This window comes from Prosopis cineraria, unplaced genomic scaffold, assembly GCF_029017545.1.
Source record: "Prosopis cineraria cultivar Desert tree isolate PC_DT_omini unplaced genomic scaffold, ASM2901754v1 PC7, whole genome shotgun sequence".
In the NCBI taxonomy this organism is placed as follows: Eukaryota; Viridiplantae; Streptophyta; class Magnoliopsida; order Fabales; family Fabaceae; genus Prosopis; species Prosopis cineraria.
The window spans coordinates 19,950,350-19,971,082 of record NW_026555338.1 but is presented as its reverse complement, the minus strand read 5'-3'; the positions used below and the strand labels follow the sequence as shown (position 1 = coordinate 19,971,082).

General features: G+C 27.9%; 2 protein-coding genes across 2 annotated transcripts; both read left to right on the top strand.

Annotated features, from left to right (window-relative positions):
* Positions 1-5,451: 5,451 nt before the first annotated feature.
* Positions 5,452-7,225, top strand: LOC129316557 (probable disease resistance protein At5g63020). The gene is made up of 2 exons (XM_054960976.1): positions 5,452-6,043; positions 6,286-7,225. Exons 1-2 carry the CDS (start codon positions 5,716-5,718, stop codon positions 7,215-7,217), a joined length of 1,260 nt encoding a protein of 419 aa, XP_054816951.1. The 5' UTR covers positions 5,452-5,715; the 3' UTR covers positions 7,218-7,225.
* Position 7,226: 1 nt separating this feature from the next.
* LOC129316556 (disease resistance protein RPS5-like) lies at positions 7,227-8,090 on the top strand. The gene has a single exon (XM_054960975.1). The coding sequence runs from the start codon at positions 7,227-7,229 to the stop codon at positions 8,088-8,090; it is 864 nt and encodes a 287-aa protein (XP_054816950.1).
* Positions 8,091-20,733: the final 12,643 nt, after the last annotated feature.

The following is a 20,733-nucleotide window of genomic DNA, read 5'->3' as shown; positions in this document are numbered from 1 at the left end:
AAAAGAACCTAAAATTATAAAAAAAAAATGACTCAAAAAATTATAAATAAATATCCTATAAGAAAATTAATATTGATTATATATCCTAAATTATAAATAAATTACAAGAGATAAAAGTTACTCCCTCTATTAAAAAATATAAGGCATTTTTAACTAAATCTCACCCCAATAAAGTAGTTATCTTTTTTTAAACTAACCTTATCTTTTTATATTTGTCCCTATTAAACACCTTACAATAAATATAAATCATAATCAATAGGGATACTTTTGAAAAAAAGTAATGATTACATCTTGAAAGACTAAAAATGCCTTACATTTTTTAACATCCAACCTCTCAAAAAATACTTTACATTTTTAAATTGAGGGAGTATTTCTTACCATGACCAACCACTTTGACAAGTTACCAGATGATTATTAGATGATTATTGTTGGCAACAACATTGATAATTAATTAAATTTTTTAATAATATCTTATTAAAACATTAACATTTTAATATTGAATAATTTTTACTGGTGTTATTGCTACCAATGATAATCTGATAATCACCAAGTAGTTGGTCAAATTGGCTATTCAAAATGATATTAATTTTCTTATAAGATGATTTAATATAATTTTTGAAGTATTTTTTTTGTAATTTTCTGAATCAATTAACAATCAAACTTAATCTATATAATGATAAGGAAAAAATTATCCAATTTTTAAATGTTGAGAGGAATATTACACAATAAAAAAGTTTTTAGAATACAAGAGGTTCCTGAACCAATAATTTAGAGGAAAATATTCCTTTAAATTATTCTTTTATAGAAGCTAAAGACATCTAATTCACAATGCTTGATTCATTATGTTATGTCTGTAATGAGGTACTGCCGTACCGAAAAAAGCTTCGAGATCTAAGACAAAAAAATGGATGAGGACAGTTTTATTGGCAGATTAATATTGACACTTGTATATTTTTGACACATTATTTCTATTTTTTATTTACTTGATAAAAATGTTATTATTTCTTGATAAGATAGTACATTTAAATTTTTTTATCACTATATTTCGTTATTTAAAATAAAAGTAGCTATTTAATTAAGAGTGATAAATATTGATACTTAAAAATAATATTAACATTGACTAAATTATTAATAGAGATTAAGTTATTATCATTAATAATAAAAAATGAATCCTTGATTTTATTTTGTATTATTATTAAGAAAATTAATAAAAATGTTATTTCATCACTGGCAAAAGAACATGAAAATATATATATATATATATATATATTAATTATCTCATGCTTTGTTTGATTTGCTTGTCTTGTCCGCGAGTTCTGCTTTGGGTGAATTTTGACGTGCCGCTATTTTGTCATGAGGAATTAAAAAAAAATGTAAAAATTAAGGGCTTCTTTTTTCATTATAATTTTTTGTGAAAAATAGTTTTTAAAATTATTTTTCAAAATAAAACAAAAACCTTTTTTAGTTGTGTTAATTTAAAAGTACTTTTAGAATTAAAAAATCAGCTGAAATTGATTGTCATCAGCAGTTAATAGTAATAACTTATATAATTATTGGTCAAGATACTATAATTCTCAATAAGCAAATGTAATGCATTTTGAAAAAAAATAAAATAAAATAAAATAAAAATAGCTTTAAAATATATTTATTTTTTGTTTTCAAAAATAAAAAATGAGAGTAGTTTTAAAAAATAATTAAATTCAAAACAATTATTTAAAATAAGTTTTTAATTTTTAATTTTTAAAAATAAAAATTGTTTTTAAAACAAAAACGAAACAGGTGCTAAGTCGTCACTCTGTTTTTTTTTTTTTTTTGCCTTTTTCTATTTATTCTTTTCTTCGCTAAGTAGAAAGCATTATGCCTCATTGTTATTTACTTTTTTTTTTCAAAACAAAAAGAACAACACTGCCACCATACGGGAGCAAGACCGTGTTTGGCACGAATGCTTAACCTAAACGAAAAGCATGATACCTAATTCTTTCTTTCTTTTTCGTTTTCATTTATTCTTTTCTTAGTTAAGCAAAAGCATTATACTTAACTTGTTTAAAAAAAGGCAATATACATAACTATTTGTTAATCCTCTTTGTTTGTTTTAAATTTAAATAAGAAAAATAGCATATTAGAACTAGACTGTGCTTGGAATGCATGCTCAACCTCAGGCCACGGAAAGATTTAAAAAAAAAAAATCATGCGAAAAAAAAAGGAAAGATTAAAAACTAATTAGTTTATTGAATTATTCATTAGAGTATACTCCCTACCATCTTTATTATTAGAAGAATTTTAAAAGATGTTTTCCTACCAAAATATAAGTGGAGATGCAATATTATCTAAAGGCTGAACAATTTTATATTAATTATTTTAATATTTTTCTTTGTAAAATATATAATTAATTAACCCCATGTAGTGAGTTTAAATTTTTATTATTGTTTTTTATTAATAGTTTATTATTTTTTTAAAAAAAATGAGGCGATTGTAAATATTTTTAATTAAGATAAAATATGTACAAAGAAACGATTACATTCAAAAAAAAGTAATTAAAATCTTTAAATTTTTTTCATTTAAAAAATTGCGACACTAATTTTTAAACATGGGCATAAAAATTTCAGAAATATTTTACAAAACTAAAGATATAGGGAAATAAGTAAACCTCAATAATTTTGGAGGACCACATTGTCTCCTGAAGAAATGAATGTCGATTATTATTTTTTTTTCTAACAAGGAACGTCGATTTTTTGGTACTATATTATATTCATTCCCCTATATGGTGAAAATACCATATTGCCCCTCCATTTCTTCTTTATTCTTAGCTTCCATTGTTTTGTGTACGATTGAGCTATATATAGCCATTGCCGTAAGCTTTCTGGGACATAAAATTCCTGAAAACACATTTGTAGATAAGGAAGAAGACGAAGTGAGTTTCAATCTTTTTCTCAAGGTCCGATCAAATCCATTATTATCATTCACAAAATCATCAATATATATATATATATATATATATTATGGATCCATCTTGCATAGGCGGAGCCATATGGGACATGACCAAGTCTTTGTGTGGCTGTCCCAAGAATGAAGCTTCTTACGTTTATAAATTGGAAGAGAATCTTCAGTCTCTGGAAGAGAAATCGAAGAAGCTTGAAGTCACGAAGAAAGATTTGGAAGCACTTAATGTAGAAGAAGAACTTACCAGAGACATGCAAAGGTCTCATCAAGTCACTGCTTGGATGCAAAAAGTCGATAAGATTCAAGAGGTAATACACTTTATTTATTTATTTATTAATTTCAAGTGTTTATAGTCAATTAGTTAATTTCATGTTTCCAATCAGTTTAACAAATTGGCTCTCAGTTAATTATGAAACAACATATAACTTGTAAAATCATTGTTATTAGATGAAATATAATTTCAAAATATAATCAAGAATATGACATTTTTAATTTTTACTCAGTTAACAGGGAATTCACTTTCAATGTTTAGACAAATAAAATAGCAAAGCAAGTCTATATAAGGACTAATTAAAGTGTCAATCAAATTTCAATGCTTTTGTACTCCCTCGGATGGATTTCTAATTACTTCATTAGAATTAAGGAAAGATAATTAAACCATTAACTTTATCTAAAAAGAGAATAACATTGAATTAAACCATTCAATGTTATTATCCCTATTTAAATGGAAAGTTTTTAAATTTGTATTACATTCTCTCTCATAATTAATGAATTTAAATAAGGGTAATATTAAAAAATATAATTAATATTTTATCAAATAATTTATATTAAGGATTTAAGAATCATTCTATAAGCCACATCAAGAGATGGAAATAGGTCAGGCTAAGTTTCTTGAGCCTATAACATAGGCCTCAAGCTTGAACCTAAACTTGAGCTTGTATTCATATGCTTCTTTCTAACAGGCTTGAAAACTTTTTAAGGCCTACTTCATATGTAGAGCTTTAAAAAAAGTTTTAAATTTAGGTCTCAAAGTCTTTAATTGAGCTTCAAGCCTATCAAAGCATGTATTTTTATAAGGCTTCAAAGCCTATATATTTCATATTGGATAAGACTTATGCACTCAACTTTATATACTTAATATACTTATATCCAATGAAATTATGGTAAGTGAATTTTAATGTGTTAATAAAATTAATAACAATAATTTATTATAAAATAAATAATCTATACAAAATTTACATGTCTTAATATGATTGAAAACAATGATATTAGGTATATAATGTTAAGTATATAAGTCTTCTCCTTTCATATTTTAAATAGGCTTAAAAGCATAAACTATTTAAATATAAAATAATATATAAATATACAAATTTGAATATAATACAATAGATAAATAACTAAAATATATAAATTTACCTAAACATGCCAAGCCTAGAAGCTTACAGACCAAGCTTTAAAACTTGAAGCCTAACTTATTTAGGTATATAAGCCTCTAAACGTGCCTTAGGCCTGATTTCTTTATAAATAGGCCAAGTTACGTCCCAATAAGAATAGGTCTTAGGCGGTGTAATGGGTTTAGCTTACTCCCACCCCTAAGCATAACCTATATAAAGGGAGGAGGGAGTATACAACAACTAAGTTGGGAGGAACATATTATTTCACCTCTATACTTTAGGGAGATAATTTCTTGTATCAACAACAGAAGCTACTTTTTAATTCTTATGCTATTGAAAAAATGTAAATCAAATTTCATTGTTTCATGAAGAATTTCATTATTTTCAAAATAAATCGTCATAGTTAGATCTTATCATTATTTTTGTATATAATTTATTTACTTTATTGAGATATATAATGGGAACTATAACTGATAGACAAAATACATTATTTCAATTTATTATATAGCGTCTGCTCCATTTTATAATAATTTTTTTAGATATTTCGATGTTTTGTTTTAAAAATAATGATTCCTTAATGAAACTGATTCTAAAATTACCTCTGGTTGTTTCATGCTTTAAATATTTTTCTCTTTTATTAAATGATTAATATTCTAAAATGTATTTAATTGATTTTATTGATATTTACAATTTTAGAGAAAAAGTCTTGCAAAATGGGGCGAAAGAAATATTTATTTAAAATGATACAGATTTCCAAATCCATAAATGAATATAAATTATTAGAAGTGGAAATATAAGTTTTCCCCACCTTTACACACAAATAATAGGGCGCACTCAAATTGCCATATAGAGCATGGAAATTTGCAAAAATAGTAAAATCGGTTTTTTCCTAAAAAATAGTATAGTAAATAATAATTTTAAAGATTCAATTAATTGGGATGAAACTTTAAAATGTATAATTAGATATTCTCTATACACCTCTAGGCTCTTGCCACATGTTGAGAAAAATATTTGAAATTGCGGTAAATATAAATAATAATAAAAAAAAAGGATAAGGACACCCTAAGCTGCCAAATATTTAAGCGTCTATCGGTCCTTTCCTAGCTTCTTCAAAAATTTAATTTTCAATTCAAAGTTTATCTTGTTATTCACCCATGGTCTTATATGATATTAACAAATGAAGCATGCTCATTCTTCTCTACGAGTATACGTAAATGTACACCTGTACATTCAAATTTTGATTTGAAAGTATGGAATGATAGATGATTAATTGTGAAGCTAATAAAAAATATTATCTTCATAGGAAATAAAAAATATCCAAACCAGTGGAGCTCAACAAACTCAAAACAAATGTCTAAGTAGATGTTGTTCAAAGAATTGCATGTCTAGCTACAAGCAGGGAAAGAATGTTGTAAAGATTCTACGAAATGCACAAGAATTACAAGATGAGGGGGAAAAGTTGTTTGGCAAGGATATTAAAATTACACAAAAGCATCGAATGAGGCCAATTGAGTTGCCTTTAGAAGAGACGGTGGGCCTAGACTTGATGTTTGAGAAGGTATGGAAAAGTATTGACGACAAAAATGTTGGGGTCATTGGTTTGCATGGGATGGGCGGGGTAGGTAAGACTACCTTGTTAAAGAAAATTAATAATAAATTTGGAAAGGAATCACAGATTTTTATGTTATGTGGATGGTGGTATCTAAAAGGCCTAACTTGGACAATATTATGGACAACATCAGAAAATTGATAGGAATTGGAGATCAAATTTGGCAACATTATAGTAACCAAGATGAAAAAGTAGCAAGGATTTACAAAATCCTAAAACAGAAGAAATTTGTTTTGTTATTGGATGATATATGGGAGAGATTTCCTTTGGAAAGGGTGGGGGTGCCACACCCAAAGGAAACTAATTTTCAATCCAAAGTATTATTCACAACATGATCTAAAGATGTGTGTGTGAAAATGCATTCAGAAAGAAAATTTGAAGTTAAAATTCTAACAGAAAAAGAAGCGCTAGAGTTATTTCATATGAAAGTTGGTGTGGAAACTCTGAACTCTAACCCTAGCATTCCGAGGCTAGTGATGGAGATGGCTAGAGAATGCAAAGAGCTACCACTTGCACTAGCTGTGGTAGGAAGTGCCATGGCTGGGGTGGAGAGTGTGGAAGCTTGGGAACACTCAAAGAATAACTTAAGGAGTTCTTCATATACAGCATCAGGTTTGGAGACGAAAGTGTTTTCCATCCTCAAGTTTGGCTATGATCAATTACCAGATGAAACACACAAAAATTGTTTCTTATATTGTGCATTGTACCCGGAGGATTATGAGATTATGGTGTACGATTTCATTGATAAATGGATAAGGGAGGGATTTCTTTATACGGATAGCCCAAGAAATGTACGAGAAATGTGTGGCTATGGTGGATCTATAATTGAGAAGTTGAAGCTTTCATGCTTGTTGGAAAGTGTTGAAGATGAAATCTTTTTGGAGTGTACAATTAAAATGCATGATGTCATTCATGACATGGCATTATGGATAGCATGTGATCAAGATGGAAGCAAAATGAAGGTTATGGTACAAGAAGATGCATGGGCATTATCTCAAGCTAATGCTGAAAAAGGGGAAATGGTTGAAAGGATATTAATCATGAAAGATATTGGATCACAAATACCAATCATGGCTTGGCGGAATCTCATGACATTATGTTTGAATGTTGAATATAATCATGGTGCAATAACTGGATTACAAAATATCCAACACTCAAGTAGATTAAAAGTCTTGGAACTAAGAGGAGTGCCAAATGTACCTGCAGAAATTGGTGGCTTAATTCATTTGGAATACTTGTCATTACAGGTAGTAGAATTACAAAAAGTATCATAATTCTCAAGTATGTTGAAGAATTTGAAAAATCTGAAGGTTTTTAATTTGTCTGTGACAAATGGTGTTATTCCATTGGGCCTAATATCAAATCTTCAACAATTAAAAGTGTTTCGCTTTTCAATCGAAATTGTGGGAAGAAATAATGGCAAAGAAGAGAAAGAGTTCCTAGAGGAGTTGGGGTGCTTATCAAACTTAGAGGAACTATGGATAGAAATAGAAACTGAGAATGGCCTCAACAAATTACTTGATTCAACCAAGTTACAAAATTGTATATCTCGCCTTTGGATTGGTAGCAATGATAACTTCCTACTAATCAACATGTCATCGTTGTTGGCAACAATGTTAAAAATGGAGCATTTGCAACTTTTGTACCTGGATAGGGTGACTAATATTGTGGAGCATTCTCTTGTGTTTGGTACCCATTGTCTATCCATGCTTCAAAGGGTGACTATTAGAGAATGCCACTCAATACATTATTTGACATGGTTGAAGCATGCTCCTCTCCTCAATCGTCTTGAAATTTCTAATTGCACCTCATTAGAAGAAGTGATAAAGGGAGAAGGATCAGAAGAAGAGAAAGCTAATGTGGATTCTATATTCTCTTCCCTTGTACTGCTGTCTTTAGATGATTTGCCAAATCTTAAGAGCATTCATGAGAGAGTCCTGTCTTTCTCTTCCCTAGTATCTATTGAAGTGTATGACTGTCCAAATCTAAAGAGGTTACCGTTTGATTCCAATTCTGCCAAGGCTAAGTTGAGGCTTATTAATGGAGAACCAGAGTGGTGGGACAGCTTGGAATGGGATAATCCAGCCATTAAAACCACTTTCCAGTCAAGATTTTTAGGGTTTGGAGCATTATTTTCTCAGATGTAAAGGCACTCTAGTTCTAGTATTATTAATATTAGTCTTTTTAATTACTGGCCGTATCTAATTATTACTTATAATTAAATACCGGCATATATATCGTTGCAGATTGATTTCGTCATAATCATAATATTTGGGAGCTGGGACGAGCTTGGTTTTCATGATCACTCTTCTTCTCTTTCATTTGGGACAACATAATTTTAATTATCTTGCAGGTATAAACAATATTATTCACTTTTTTTAGATTTCCCTTTTCATCACATTTAGTTTTATTAATTATTTCATTCTTTGCTTTATTAACAAATGACTATATATACAACAGTGGTATGCTATAATTGAAATTTTAGATTTATGCATTGATATTTCAAATGAAATTTTCATCAATAACATAACTTGATTAAATTGCAAAATATATTTTTATGAGAGAGAGAGAGAGAGAGAGAGAGAGAGAGAGAGAGAGAAGGAAATCACAGAAGCGCAGTCTAGCAGTTTGCATGTAGCACAGTTTAGTCTTAGGGATATAAAAAAATAGCAGATTATTTTATGGCCTCAAAATGTTGGCGCAGTCATACTTTTGATCTACTGAAGCAGTCCTATCTTTCTTCATTGAAATTTGAATTAGTGATACAACTAATTAATAAGTTTATGATGAAATATGAGATAATAATTAATTAAGATATTTTAGGATATTAAGATTATCTTATGGAATATTTGAATAAATATATTTATCCATAAAAATTAAGATTTATTATTTTATTTTATTTTTATCTTAAATATATTTGTCTTCTATAAAATAGAAGGTTAGCATCTTATCAGTATCTTTTAAATTCAGAACTTAAATTTAATTTATTATCATTTTATTTTTTTTAAGACTCTATAAATAAGGCTATAGTTCTCAGGTGTATTCATTTTTTTGCAATTATTGAATACAATTCTCAAGAATTTTGAATTCCCCCTCCTTCTCTCTCTTTCTTCCCTCTCTCCTTTTTATTTTCTCTCTTCCTTTTTTCTGCTCCCTGTTTCACGTCAGTTTACGAGGAATATATGACTGACACATAAGACTAATCTATGCAATTAAACTGTTCAAAATTAACTATTAAATTATGGCATAAAAGAACTGCTAAATGGAGTGATAAAACAGTGTTGCTCCATCTGTTTTTTCTCGTGTTGCTTCCTCCATTAAATATATGTAAAATATTTTTTTAGGGACTTAGTGTTTAAACATATAAGATATTTTTTAATGTTTCAAAATATAATTAATATATTTTTTCAAATACTCTTAATAAATATATCATTTTATATTTATTTTTAAGTGAAACACTTTATTAAATAATAATAAATGTAAAAAATTAATGATAATATTTAATTAATTTATTGAGAGTGAAATTTATTTAAAAATATCTTATATTTTTTGGGAGTGTAAAACTTTGAATAATGAACATCAATTTAGGAAATTGAAATCAGATTCAGTGTTTTTAAGAACTGGGTTTTAATCACAAAATTCCAATGTTTGGTTTGGATAATAAACGTTCTTGTAATTAGAAAGCCTAGAAGAGGGAGTCACCACGAGAAGAAACCGAGTATATTTGTAGACTTAGTCACTAATTCATTTAACTTGGATTTTATAAGGACACTATATTTCCATCATCAGTTCCTAAGTGAAAGAAATTCAAAAGATTAAAATATAAATATATTAAATAAATATTTTTAAATAAATAAATAAATAAATAAAATGAGAATAATGTATAGCATAGGAGATAAAGAGGCGGTCTATAAATTGTTATTTTTTATTTGTTATGTGTGAAAATCTCTTGTATTTTAATCTGATCTGAACATAATAAAGGTTCATATTTCATTATTTTAATATTATATCATTAATTTTATGTACATAATTATTTTTATTTGTCAAACATATAACAGGTGATCATGAAGATATGAATATTCAAGCTCCAACTCTGACTTCATTGGAGACTATTGGATTTCAATCAGATTTTACTAGCTAGCTAGTTATGGCTTTCCTTAATTTGGTTTGCTAAAGACTGAATATTTGAACATTTTAATTTGTATGAATTGTATTCATTACATGGTGTGATTGAAAGTTGCTTCTTTTCTGTGTTTGGATCGATTGTGATGTATGGACATTGCTTTTTATTTTTTCTTTGGTTTGGATGATATTGTACACAAGAAAATATCAACTTGCTATTTTTGATTATGCATGCATTGTTTTTAATTATTATTTTTAATTCAAGCGTTATTGGATTATTTTTATGAATAAGCATCTTTTGTATTTTCAATATATCTTATTTATTCCCTCTAATCCTATTTATAAGGAGTAGAGAGAATAATTTTTTTATTAAAAGTTTTTTCTTTTATCCTCTACTAAATGTTGGTGAGAAAAAGTACTAAAGCATTTATATGTAATTCTATTTAATAGGAATAAAATTAAAAATTTAATAAATTTTTAGATAGACTAAATAAATTTTAAAATTTTTCTTAATTGTGATAAAACATATTAAAAATAACTTATAAATAAGATCAAATGAATACTATAACTATGACAAAAAACTTAATTATGCTGCTAGTCATATGTTTTATTTGTTACTATGGGAGTTATCAAAAAGGCTCATAGCCTCATATTCTTGATATTGTTAGGAACATCATAATTTAACTGAAGGAAGATGTATTTGAGGTTCATGCATTGTTGTCTGGACCTGACCAGCAAGTTTGATTGGTCCAACTAGGACCAGCCAATAGTCTAAACTGGTCATCTCTTTAGAACTAATAAAAAGTGAATCAAGAGTTGATCAAAACTGGAAAGAAAGGCCATGAACTTATTTTAGTATAATGTTGGTACCAATGTTTTTAAAATTGGACTGAATATAAAAAGCTCAATTATTCACGATTCATAGGGTTCAATCGAGTTAGACTAATAGTTAAATTGGTGATATAATAATTAAATTAAAAATTATATATGTACATAATAATTTAAATATAAGAAATAAATATAAAATTATTATATAACTTAAAAATAAAATCAAATATTTTAAGTTTATCATAACTTAATAAGCCATATGATACAATATAATATGAAATGTTTAAAAATTTGGTCATTTTCTAAAAAAAATTTTGATAAAAAATTAAAAAAGAATTTTTTTTGAACAATCCAGTTTTTGAAAACTGGATTCGATTCCTGACTTGATTCTGGTTTCCAATTTGATTATTGGTCCAAAATGACTCAATCTGACTCAACCTTTAAAATGATTTTCACATGCTGACTAGGCCAAAATCTAGATCGATCGACGGTCGGATCGATATTCGATTGATCATTCGGTCTGATTTTTAAACAATTGGTTGGTACAATTGTTTTTTATTTTGTATTTTTATTTGTCTTGTGATTGATTTTTCTGTAGTGTTATACATATATTTGATAATTTATAAATAATTTTAGTTAATAATAAAAGTTTATGTTACTTTGACTAGATAATTATTATACCATATTTGATGATTTAGATTATTTATAATTGATGATAAATAGTTTTGTCATAATGTTGGTGCAATTGCCTATAAATTTACATACAAGTAGATTGTTCACTTTCAACGATGGCTCTTTAGGGTTGTCGTTGAAAGTTATTGCTAAATTTTTTTTTAGTTAACTAAAATTAATCAAACTACAATATCATCATAATTCAGTGAACTAGTATTTTGACTAGTTCATTTAATTTTGACAACATTGGATTCATGTTCATTTCCTCTTTCTTAGAACCAATTTAGTACAGTAACAATTTTGACAATTTATTTTTTTTATTGATAATATGTTGTATCTTTCATAAGATTCTTTTTTTTTTTCCTTTGCTTTTTAATCTACCATGAATTTTTTAAATCACTTCCCACCTTGTCAATTATACACATGGAAAATTTGTGTTACTATAAGAAAAAATAATCATTTATGATCCTTAAGATTTTGATTCAGTTAGAACTTGATCTTTAATTTTTGTCTCAATATAATTTTGACCTTTTTAAAACTTAGTTCTGAGCATGGACTCTTGCCACTAATTTTTTGCAGTTTTATCTATTTAAAACATTGATCTTTCCATTTTAGAAACAAAATTATAAAGAATAAATTTTTTATTAAAGCTTAGGGGCTAACGTTTTAAATGGATAAAATTAAAAAAATTGAGTTACATTGAGTTAAAATTTAAAGATTGAGTTATAATCGAGTCAAACTATAGAAAATTAGTTACATCAAATTAAAATTTAAGAATTAAGTTATGATCAAGTAAAAAAAAATATAAGAACAAAATGATTAATTTTTTCTTTGTCACATCCCAAAAATGAAGGGTAATTGTCACAAGGTGTGAATTATATCACACATTCCCTAAGTCTTAAATTAAAATTTTTTTATTTCTAAAACACAATTAAATTTATACTAAAATTATGATATATTTAATAATATATATGTCATAACAAAGGTTTTAATATTTTTGTAGAAATTTTAATAAAATATCTTCTATAAATAGAACCTCTCAAAAAGTCTATAATACAATATTTTACACAAAATTAGATCAATTAGGAGTTTAGCTCCTTTCAACCAGCAAACAGCATATATAACAAAATAAAGAGCCTAGCTATAACCATTGTGAGACTTCTAACAAATTTTCATAATATAATACATAAATTTAATCATTTCATCAAAAAGAGGTATTAGCAAAATAATTATATATCTACCCAGTTCAGCAATAAGCCCTTAGTGATTAGTAAGAGGTTTAGCATTGGTCAAGGTATTTGAGATCAACAATAATTTTTTAATGAATAACGTTCAAATAATAAATAATTGAACAAAAATAGAAGGAAAATTTAAAATAATTATGTGAACTAAAGAGATAACAATCTTCATATAAAATGTTTAATAAACTTTGAAATTAAGAAGCACTATATAACCTTAAATAAAATCTTGAACCATAAAATTTTCTTATGAAATATTATTATTACTAGCTTTCAAGAAAACAAATAAACATAATAAATAAATATAGTAACATCACTAATCAAAATCAATGAAATATAAAATCACTAAACAGTCAAAATTCATATTTACAGAGACTTATTAGAACAATTAATAAATGTGGATACATAGTCCACGAGAGTAAATAACTAAACACGGCTTATGCCATAAAAACAAACATAGATACATAACTTATGAGAATAACTAATCAAACATAGTATGAGTTACGAAACAAATATGAACATACAGTTTAAGAAAGTAGTACTAATCAAACATCAGTTGAACTCATGAGAACAAACACAAGTATTAGACTCAAGAATAATAAATATGCGAACTGAGCTCACAATAATCAAATTAATTAGTTATCAATCAAGGCATGTCAATGGTTAATAGAACTGTTGTTAGCAATCAGTATTCTAAATATAATCCCTTTCTAATTCCTTCTCAAACATATGAGAAAATTATCACTATTAAAATATAATTTTTAATTAAATTTGCATGAATAATTTTAAGTATCAATTCAATAATTGCCAAGACAAAATTTTATAATTAAAGTCCAAACTTACATTTATTAATTAACTAAAATTATCAAATTAGTAAAGATAATTTCATCAATTTGGAAGATGTGTCTCATAAGAAGAAGTGCATGCATATGCCACAATTTAATTATTCTTCACCACCATTTTATAATTTCATAAAATAAAGTAATTAAAGTATCCAATAATCAACATTGTTTTAAAAATAATTTACATAAAAGTATAATATTTCAATAAATATAATTTCATTAGAAAATCAGTTGGAATACTACTCACCTACTTCAAATACTCCCAAAATTTAAAAATTCACCTCTCAATTTCAATTAAATTTCTCCTCCTCCAAACATCTTATAAATTATATTAAGATTTTAAATAAACTTTTCAATAAATTCACTAACTTCTTTCCCATATGACGCAAAATTTTAAAATCAAGACTTCACAAATAAAAATCTCTCAAAATTTCATAGCTCAATACTTCATTAAAATATCTCCTATTAAATTTTTTGTCAAAACACCAAATGTATATTAATTTTAAATCTCACATAAAGCTTTTTTTAACATTCAAATGTCTTGCCTAACAATTTATCAACAACTGCATTATCCCAAAAAACTCAATTCACAATATAACAGCTTCCAAACCATTTGTTTTCTAAAGAATTTAATGAAATTTTTAAAAAATACACAGTCAAGTAATTCCTTTTATCAAGCATTTTATAGAGATCAATTTTTAAATTGCAAGTTTAGGCTCATCTCATCCAATCCCATCCCAACCATTTGTCCCAAACAGCTCTATAATGCCAATATTTGAATAAATACCTCTACTGCCAATACATTCACACGGCACACAGAATAAAGAGGAACGATCAGTTTCACGTCATTCAATCCTCACCTACACGCACTGATTCAACAGAGAGGGGAAATTGCACAATACATTCACACGCACGGAATTAACTGGAATAAGAGTTTGAAGCTTCAAACATGAATCAGCAATGATAAAGAAGGGAAAGGGAAAGAAGAAATCGACGAAAGCAGAGGACGAAGAAACTCACGCAGCAGCAGAAGTAACTACGGTGATCCATAGACAGGAAGAACAAGGAGGAAATTTCAGACCACCCACGGCCTCCACATCAGTGATCGACGGCGATAATGTAGGGGAAGAACGAATGGATCTCGATTCAAATGTTGAATAGCAGAGCAATGATGAAACACGGTGACCTTGAATACTCATACCGACAGTGAAAACAGCAAATGGAGAGGAAAAGGGCAGAGAATGACGGTGAACTAGGGAAGAACTCGGGGTAGGTTGTCACAGTAGCGGCAGACAACTCCGGCACCTATCGACGGGGAGTCAAATCGAACCCGAAAATCTAAGGTGAAAGGTTAGGTTTTTCGTTTATTCTCCTTGCCGCAAATCAGAGCCAGCTTGAAGAAGAAAATTGAATTGAGGGTATTTTGGTAATTTTATAGTGGTCTGATATAAAAATAAAATTTCCCTTACGACATGCTAGGATTCAAGGCACTCCAAGGCAGGGACCTAAAAGGTAAGTTATCGGTACAAATACAATATCCAATAGGCCAACTTTTCCTCTCGACAAATTTGAACCTATATATATGTATATATGTATGTATGTATATATGTATGTATGATTAAAATACTCTATTATCAATTTCAATTTTAATTAAATCTTGAGTTATTCCACTCTTAATATAATTATTAAATTTCAAACGAAATGAACAAGAATCTACATTATTTTTTTCCTCATCTCAGGATCCATGAGTCAAAGGCCCAAAAAAATCACATGTAAATGAAGATGGGCTAGTCAAAAGTCAAATAAACAAATGCCTATTAAAGAAGAGCTTGCAAGTTGCTAACTAAATTAGTTTGGGTCAAAACCTGAAATGCCATAATGAAAGCAAAAAGAAAAAAAAGGAGTCAAGTAAGTATTATATTCATTAATCTGTCGCTACATATTCACACGTAAGTCAAACAATTTTGCAAATCTTTCTGGTGAAGAAAAAATAATCTTGCAAATCTTACTCTGCATTTTGTACGTTGGGATGGAATGAATGATATAAGGTAAAGGGAATGAGAATGATATTTTATTAAACCTTTGTTTGGTATGATTGAGATCAGATAGAAATATATTTGCATTATTATGATTGGTGGAATAGAAATATCAAAGCAATGAATTAAAATGATATAAATTACTTTCTCCATTAAAAAATATAAAGTATTTTTAATCAAATCTCACATTCATTAAAGTAGTTACCTATTTTCAAACTAACCCTATCTTTTTATATTTACCCTTATTAAACACCCTATAATAAATATAAAGTCATTCATCAATATGGGTATTTTTTAAAACAGGACAATTGTTATACCTCAAAAGATTAAAAATGTCTTAAATTTTTAAATGGAGTGAGTAATTCATTATGATTTCTATATAAAAAAAAAGAACAAATGAGTTTTTTTTTTCCTCTCTAAGAACAAATGAATCATTTTTTTTTGGGTATGAGAACAAATGAGTCTTTTTATTTGTTAATCATTGATGTCCAATATGTAATAAACAGGCTTTAATGTTGGCCCTAAGATGCAAAACACATCAATCTTCTGGTTTAATTGGGCTTTTATTCCTACAGCAGTGGCTGCTGCTTTCTTGCATTGTTTGTAGGATGAAGACTCAAGTTGATTTGATATGACCAACAAAGGTTAATTTACTTGATAAATATTTGGACCATAAGCTATGTTCTATAAGATTGTAGGATCAATTCTTACTGTCCATGTGAAGACCTTGTCAATGGATGATTTGTAGATATCTCTATAATTGTTCTTTAAGTCTAAAAGCATATCCTGTCCTTGGTATGCTTTCAAGTAATGTTTAAAAATCAGATTAAATGATAAATTTGAAAGGTCAATGGGTCATAATTTTTATAGTTTAATTGGTTAGACCATTGATCGAATTAGTGACAAAATAATTAAATAAAAAATAATATTTATATAGATGCATAAATATAACATTTAAAATATCAACAATATTATTACTAGTTTAAAATTTTTCAGCCATAACATATTAAGTTTTAGTTTCTTCATTTTTTTCATATGCATATTTTTATTTACCTTGTTTGACTTTTAAAGCAAATAAGTTTTCAATGTTCTATATAGTTTAATTATATAATGACAATAAACAAATCAAGCACACAAAATTTTACTATAAAAATCTGGAAGAAAATGGGCATTAACATTTTTAAATTAAAAAAATAATAAAATAAGAGTAAAAACAATAACAATCTAGTCATTTTGGGCTCTAGGTTAACTTTGGTTCTATTAAAACAGTCTAAAATAGTCTAATCCCAAAAAAAGGTTAACAAGTCAAACCGAGTTGCTTTTGTATCTGAGTGACAATCCAATCATTTGAACTAGTTTGGGTTTTAAAACACTACTTTTAAGACCCAATTCACCTAAACTTTTTTATACCCAGAAATGGTTGGCTTGATATGTTAAATAGAATAAAATAAAATAAAATAATGAATTAAAAAATTCTTCTATAATAAATAAAAATGAAAAAAAAATCAACTACTAATCTACTTTGCTTTTTTTTTAAAAAAAATTAGAATATATTTTAACATTCGTATACTTTCTCAGGCTTCTAAACTCACTTTAATCAAATCTGTCCTATCAATTGCTAATATTTTCCTAATCTCTTGCATCAAATTATCTAATGTTATGTTTAGATGCATACAGATTTGGATTTGAATTTGGATTTGAGCCAAATCCATTAATTGAGTAACTAAAACTGTATGAATATGGATTTGACCTAAATTTAAATTCAAGTCCTACCTCAATCTGTTTATAATTTAATATCCTTTTTAAACCCTAATATTTCAAATCCTAACTCATTCTTTCTTGTAATTTGACCTAAATCCATAAAGATTTGATCGGTTCGCTAATGGTAATTAGACTAGACCGTTGAAGTTAACCAGACTGCCAACTTCTACTGGGATTGGATCGATAATGATGACTAGAACAGGACAGCAGACTTTCATCAGGATAGGATCGATGCTAATGATTGGGATGAGATGACTAACTTCCATCGAGATCGAACTAATAGTGACAATCGGGATAGGACGGCAGACTTCCTCTGGGATTAGACTGACATTGACAATCGAAACAAGATGATTGACTTCCACCAGGATAAAACCAATTGTGATGTCCGAGAGGGGATGGCCAACTTCTACAGGGACCGGATCGACAGTGACAATTGAGACAGGATGGCTGATTTCTATTGGTATTAGACTGATAGCAACTATGATGACTAGAACCGGACAATCGACTTCCACGGGGATCAAATTGACGGTGACCATAGGGATCAAAAGTTCGACTTCCATCAAGAGTGAACCTAAGGCAATGATCGGGACTAGACTGATGACAATGAAAGTTGATCATTTGTTCCTGGTGGAAGTTGACCATCCTTTTTGGGTCATTGTTGTCAATCTGGTCACCATGGAAGTATGTAGTTTGATCCTGGTAGTCGCCGTCGGTCTAATCCTAGTGGAATTTGACCATTTGATCCTAATTGTCGCTATCAGTATGATCTCAGTGGAGGTCAGTCATCACCGTCGATCCAGTCCCAGTGGAAGTCTTCAATTCGATCCCTGTCATTGCCATCGATCAAATCCTAATTGTCATCGTCGGTCCTGTCCTAATGAAAGTCGGCCATCTAGTACTTGTCGTTACATCAATCCAATCCCAATGGTAGTTGGTTGTCACTAGTGCTATAGTCGTAGTCGGCTTTAACTATCTTATCCTGGTGGAAGCTAGCCATTCGAATCGTCAACTTTGACTAGTCGTCCAAGTTTTTTTTAAATTCAAATATAAAATATAAAATTTTACTTTAGATCAAAACAAAAAATTTTAATATTATAATTTGAATTTTTTAATATCATCTAATCATAGAATTTAAAATCTATAAATTTTAAATGTAAAATTTTAAATATGAGATTTGTAATCTCCTGGGTTAGACTAGTAAGGTTACCCTTACTAATCCTTCTCATTCCTACAAAAATCAATATGATTTCACATTTGATAGAAAATACAGTTAGAAACAACCAAGTTTTTCCCAAGCTACAATTGGGAGAAAACAATTTCAAACCATTTACAATAGGATTCCAAGAAATTTAACATTCAAATCTCTCCTATACAATTTCACTATCTTCAAATTAGAGTTTTAAACAATGCGGAAGCATGGGCAAAAGGAAAGTAAAGGAATTTGTATAAAATTTCAACATAGTGAAAATAGTGCAAAAATGGCACGTGCATCATGGCTAAATGTCATTGTGTCAAGATTCATTCACCTCTGTGTCATACATCATGGTGTATTACATGAAATATTACAGTAAAATTTTGTTGTTAATGATAACATAAGAAAGAAACTTTTAATGCATCCCAAATCTCTATCCGATGTTTGATTGAGGTAGTTTCAGTGTCTATATAAAGCTTTCTCTTAGCTTTAGCTAATGGCACAAGTTTTACTTTTAAATTCATTTTCTACAAAGAGTTGGAAACTCAAACCTATTTTTACTCCTTGTTCACAAAACTCACATCAATAGTGTCCAAACTCACACATAAGTGTCAAAAGCCTACATCGACCATTCGACCACACTTAAGGAACCCTATTGGACTCGTGCAACATACCATAACCACACAAATACTCATATAACACAAATTTTACCACTCAATACCAAATTTCATAAAACATAAAGGGGAGGAAATCTTAGTACAAATCCCTCATTTTCATTTTAAATCAATCCAAAATACACATATCACTACTTGCACAAGTATTTTAACCTTATACAAGATTTATGACCATAATTCATTGACCCAAGATACAAAATACACAAGTTTTAAAAAATGATAGTGGAAGTAGCTCAAAAATAATGGCATATGACCTAGTTGGCAAATTAACTATCTTAATACATATAAAACAAGGTAAGGAGGCACACAAATGGGATTTACAAACCAAATTATTCTCACTCTTTATTTTAATTATATTTATTTATGAAATACGATGCTTTGCTCTTTTTTTTTTGGCCCCACTTTGATTGTCACCAAATTGCATCGAATACAGAGAAATCAAATATCCTTCTATCACCAAACTTTTTTTTTTCCTTCTAGTTTCTGCATGTATCTTCTTGTTAGAAATAATTTTATTCAAAATATTATCAAACATTCAATGTGAGTACTTCTCTTAATAAAAATTCAAATCTTAATTTATAAGGGATTAGTTTATTCTGTTAAACTCAATCCCATTAGTTACTATCAAACCCCATTAGTTACTTATTTTTTAAGCTCTAAAATTTTTGATTCCAATGACACATTTTAGAAAAAAATTATTTACCTAAATTTGATCTTTGTCTTGTTCCTTTTTTTCTTTCTCCAATTATCTCCTAAAGTATTATGTAAAACAACATCTATTTTAAATTTTTTTATTGTAGATAATATGCTAATCTTAGGCATGTTAATGCTCAAATATGAATCAATTAACAATTCTGGATGATAAGTATATATTTTATTAACAAGATATTTTTTGTTATTGATTTGTCAGTATAAATATTTTATCACTTTCTTGTTTATATAAATTATTTTTGAAAGTTATAAATGCTAAATTTATTATATGCATGTAGATAGGTACTACATGAATGTAGATAGATATTACATAAAATTATCCCTTAAATTTTAGGTCTAATATCATAGTAGACCCTAAACTCATTTATTATAAAAATTAACCTTTTAACTTTTAAAGACAGTGTAATGTGGCCCTAATCATTAACAAAAGTTAACTTTAATTATTAGTTAAACAAAAAATGACACAAACAGACTTAAAAAATTATAGAAAATGATCAAAAAATTAAAATAAAGGACACAAAAATTACAAAAAAGGATTCAAAATTATAGAAAATGATAAAATTTTTGATCATTTTTTGTAATTTTTGAGGTTCTTTTTTATTATTTTCTAGTCAATTAACAGTTAAAGTTAACTTTTGTTAACAACAGAGGCTAGATTGTATCATTTTTAAAAGTTGAAAGGTTAGTTTGCATAATAAACAAGTTTGAGGTTTA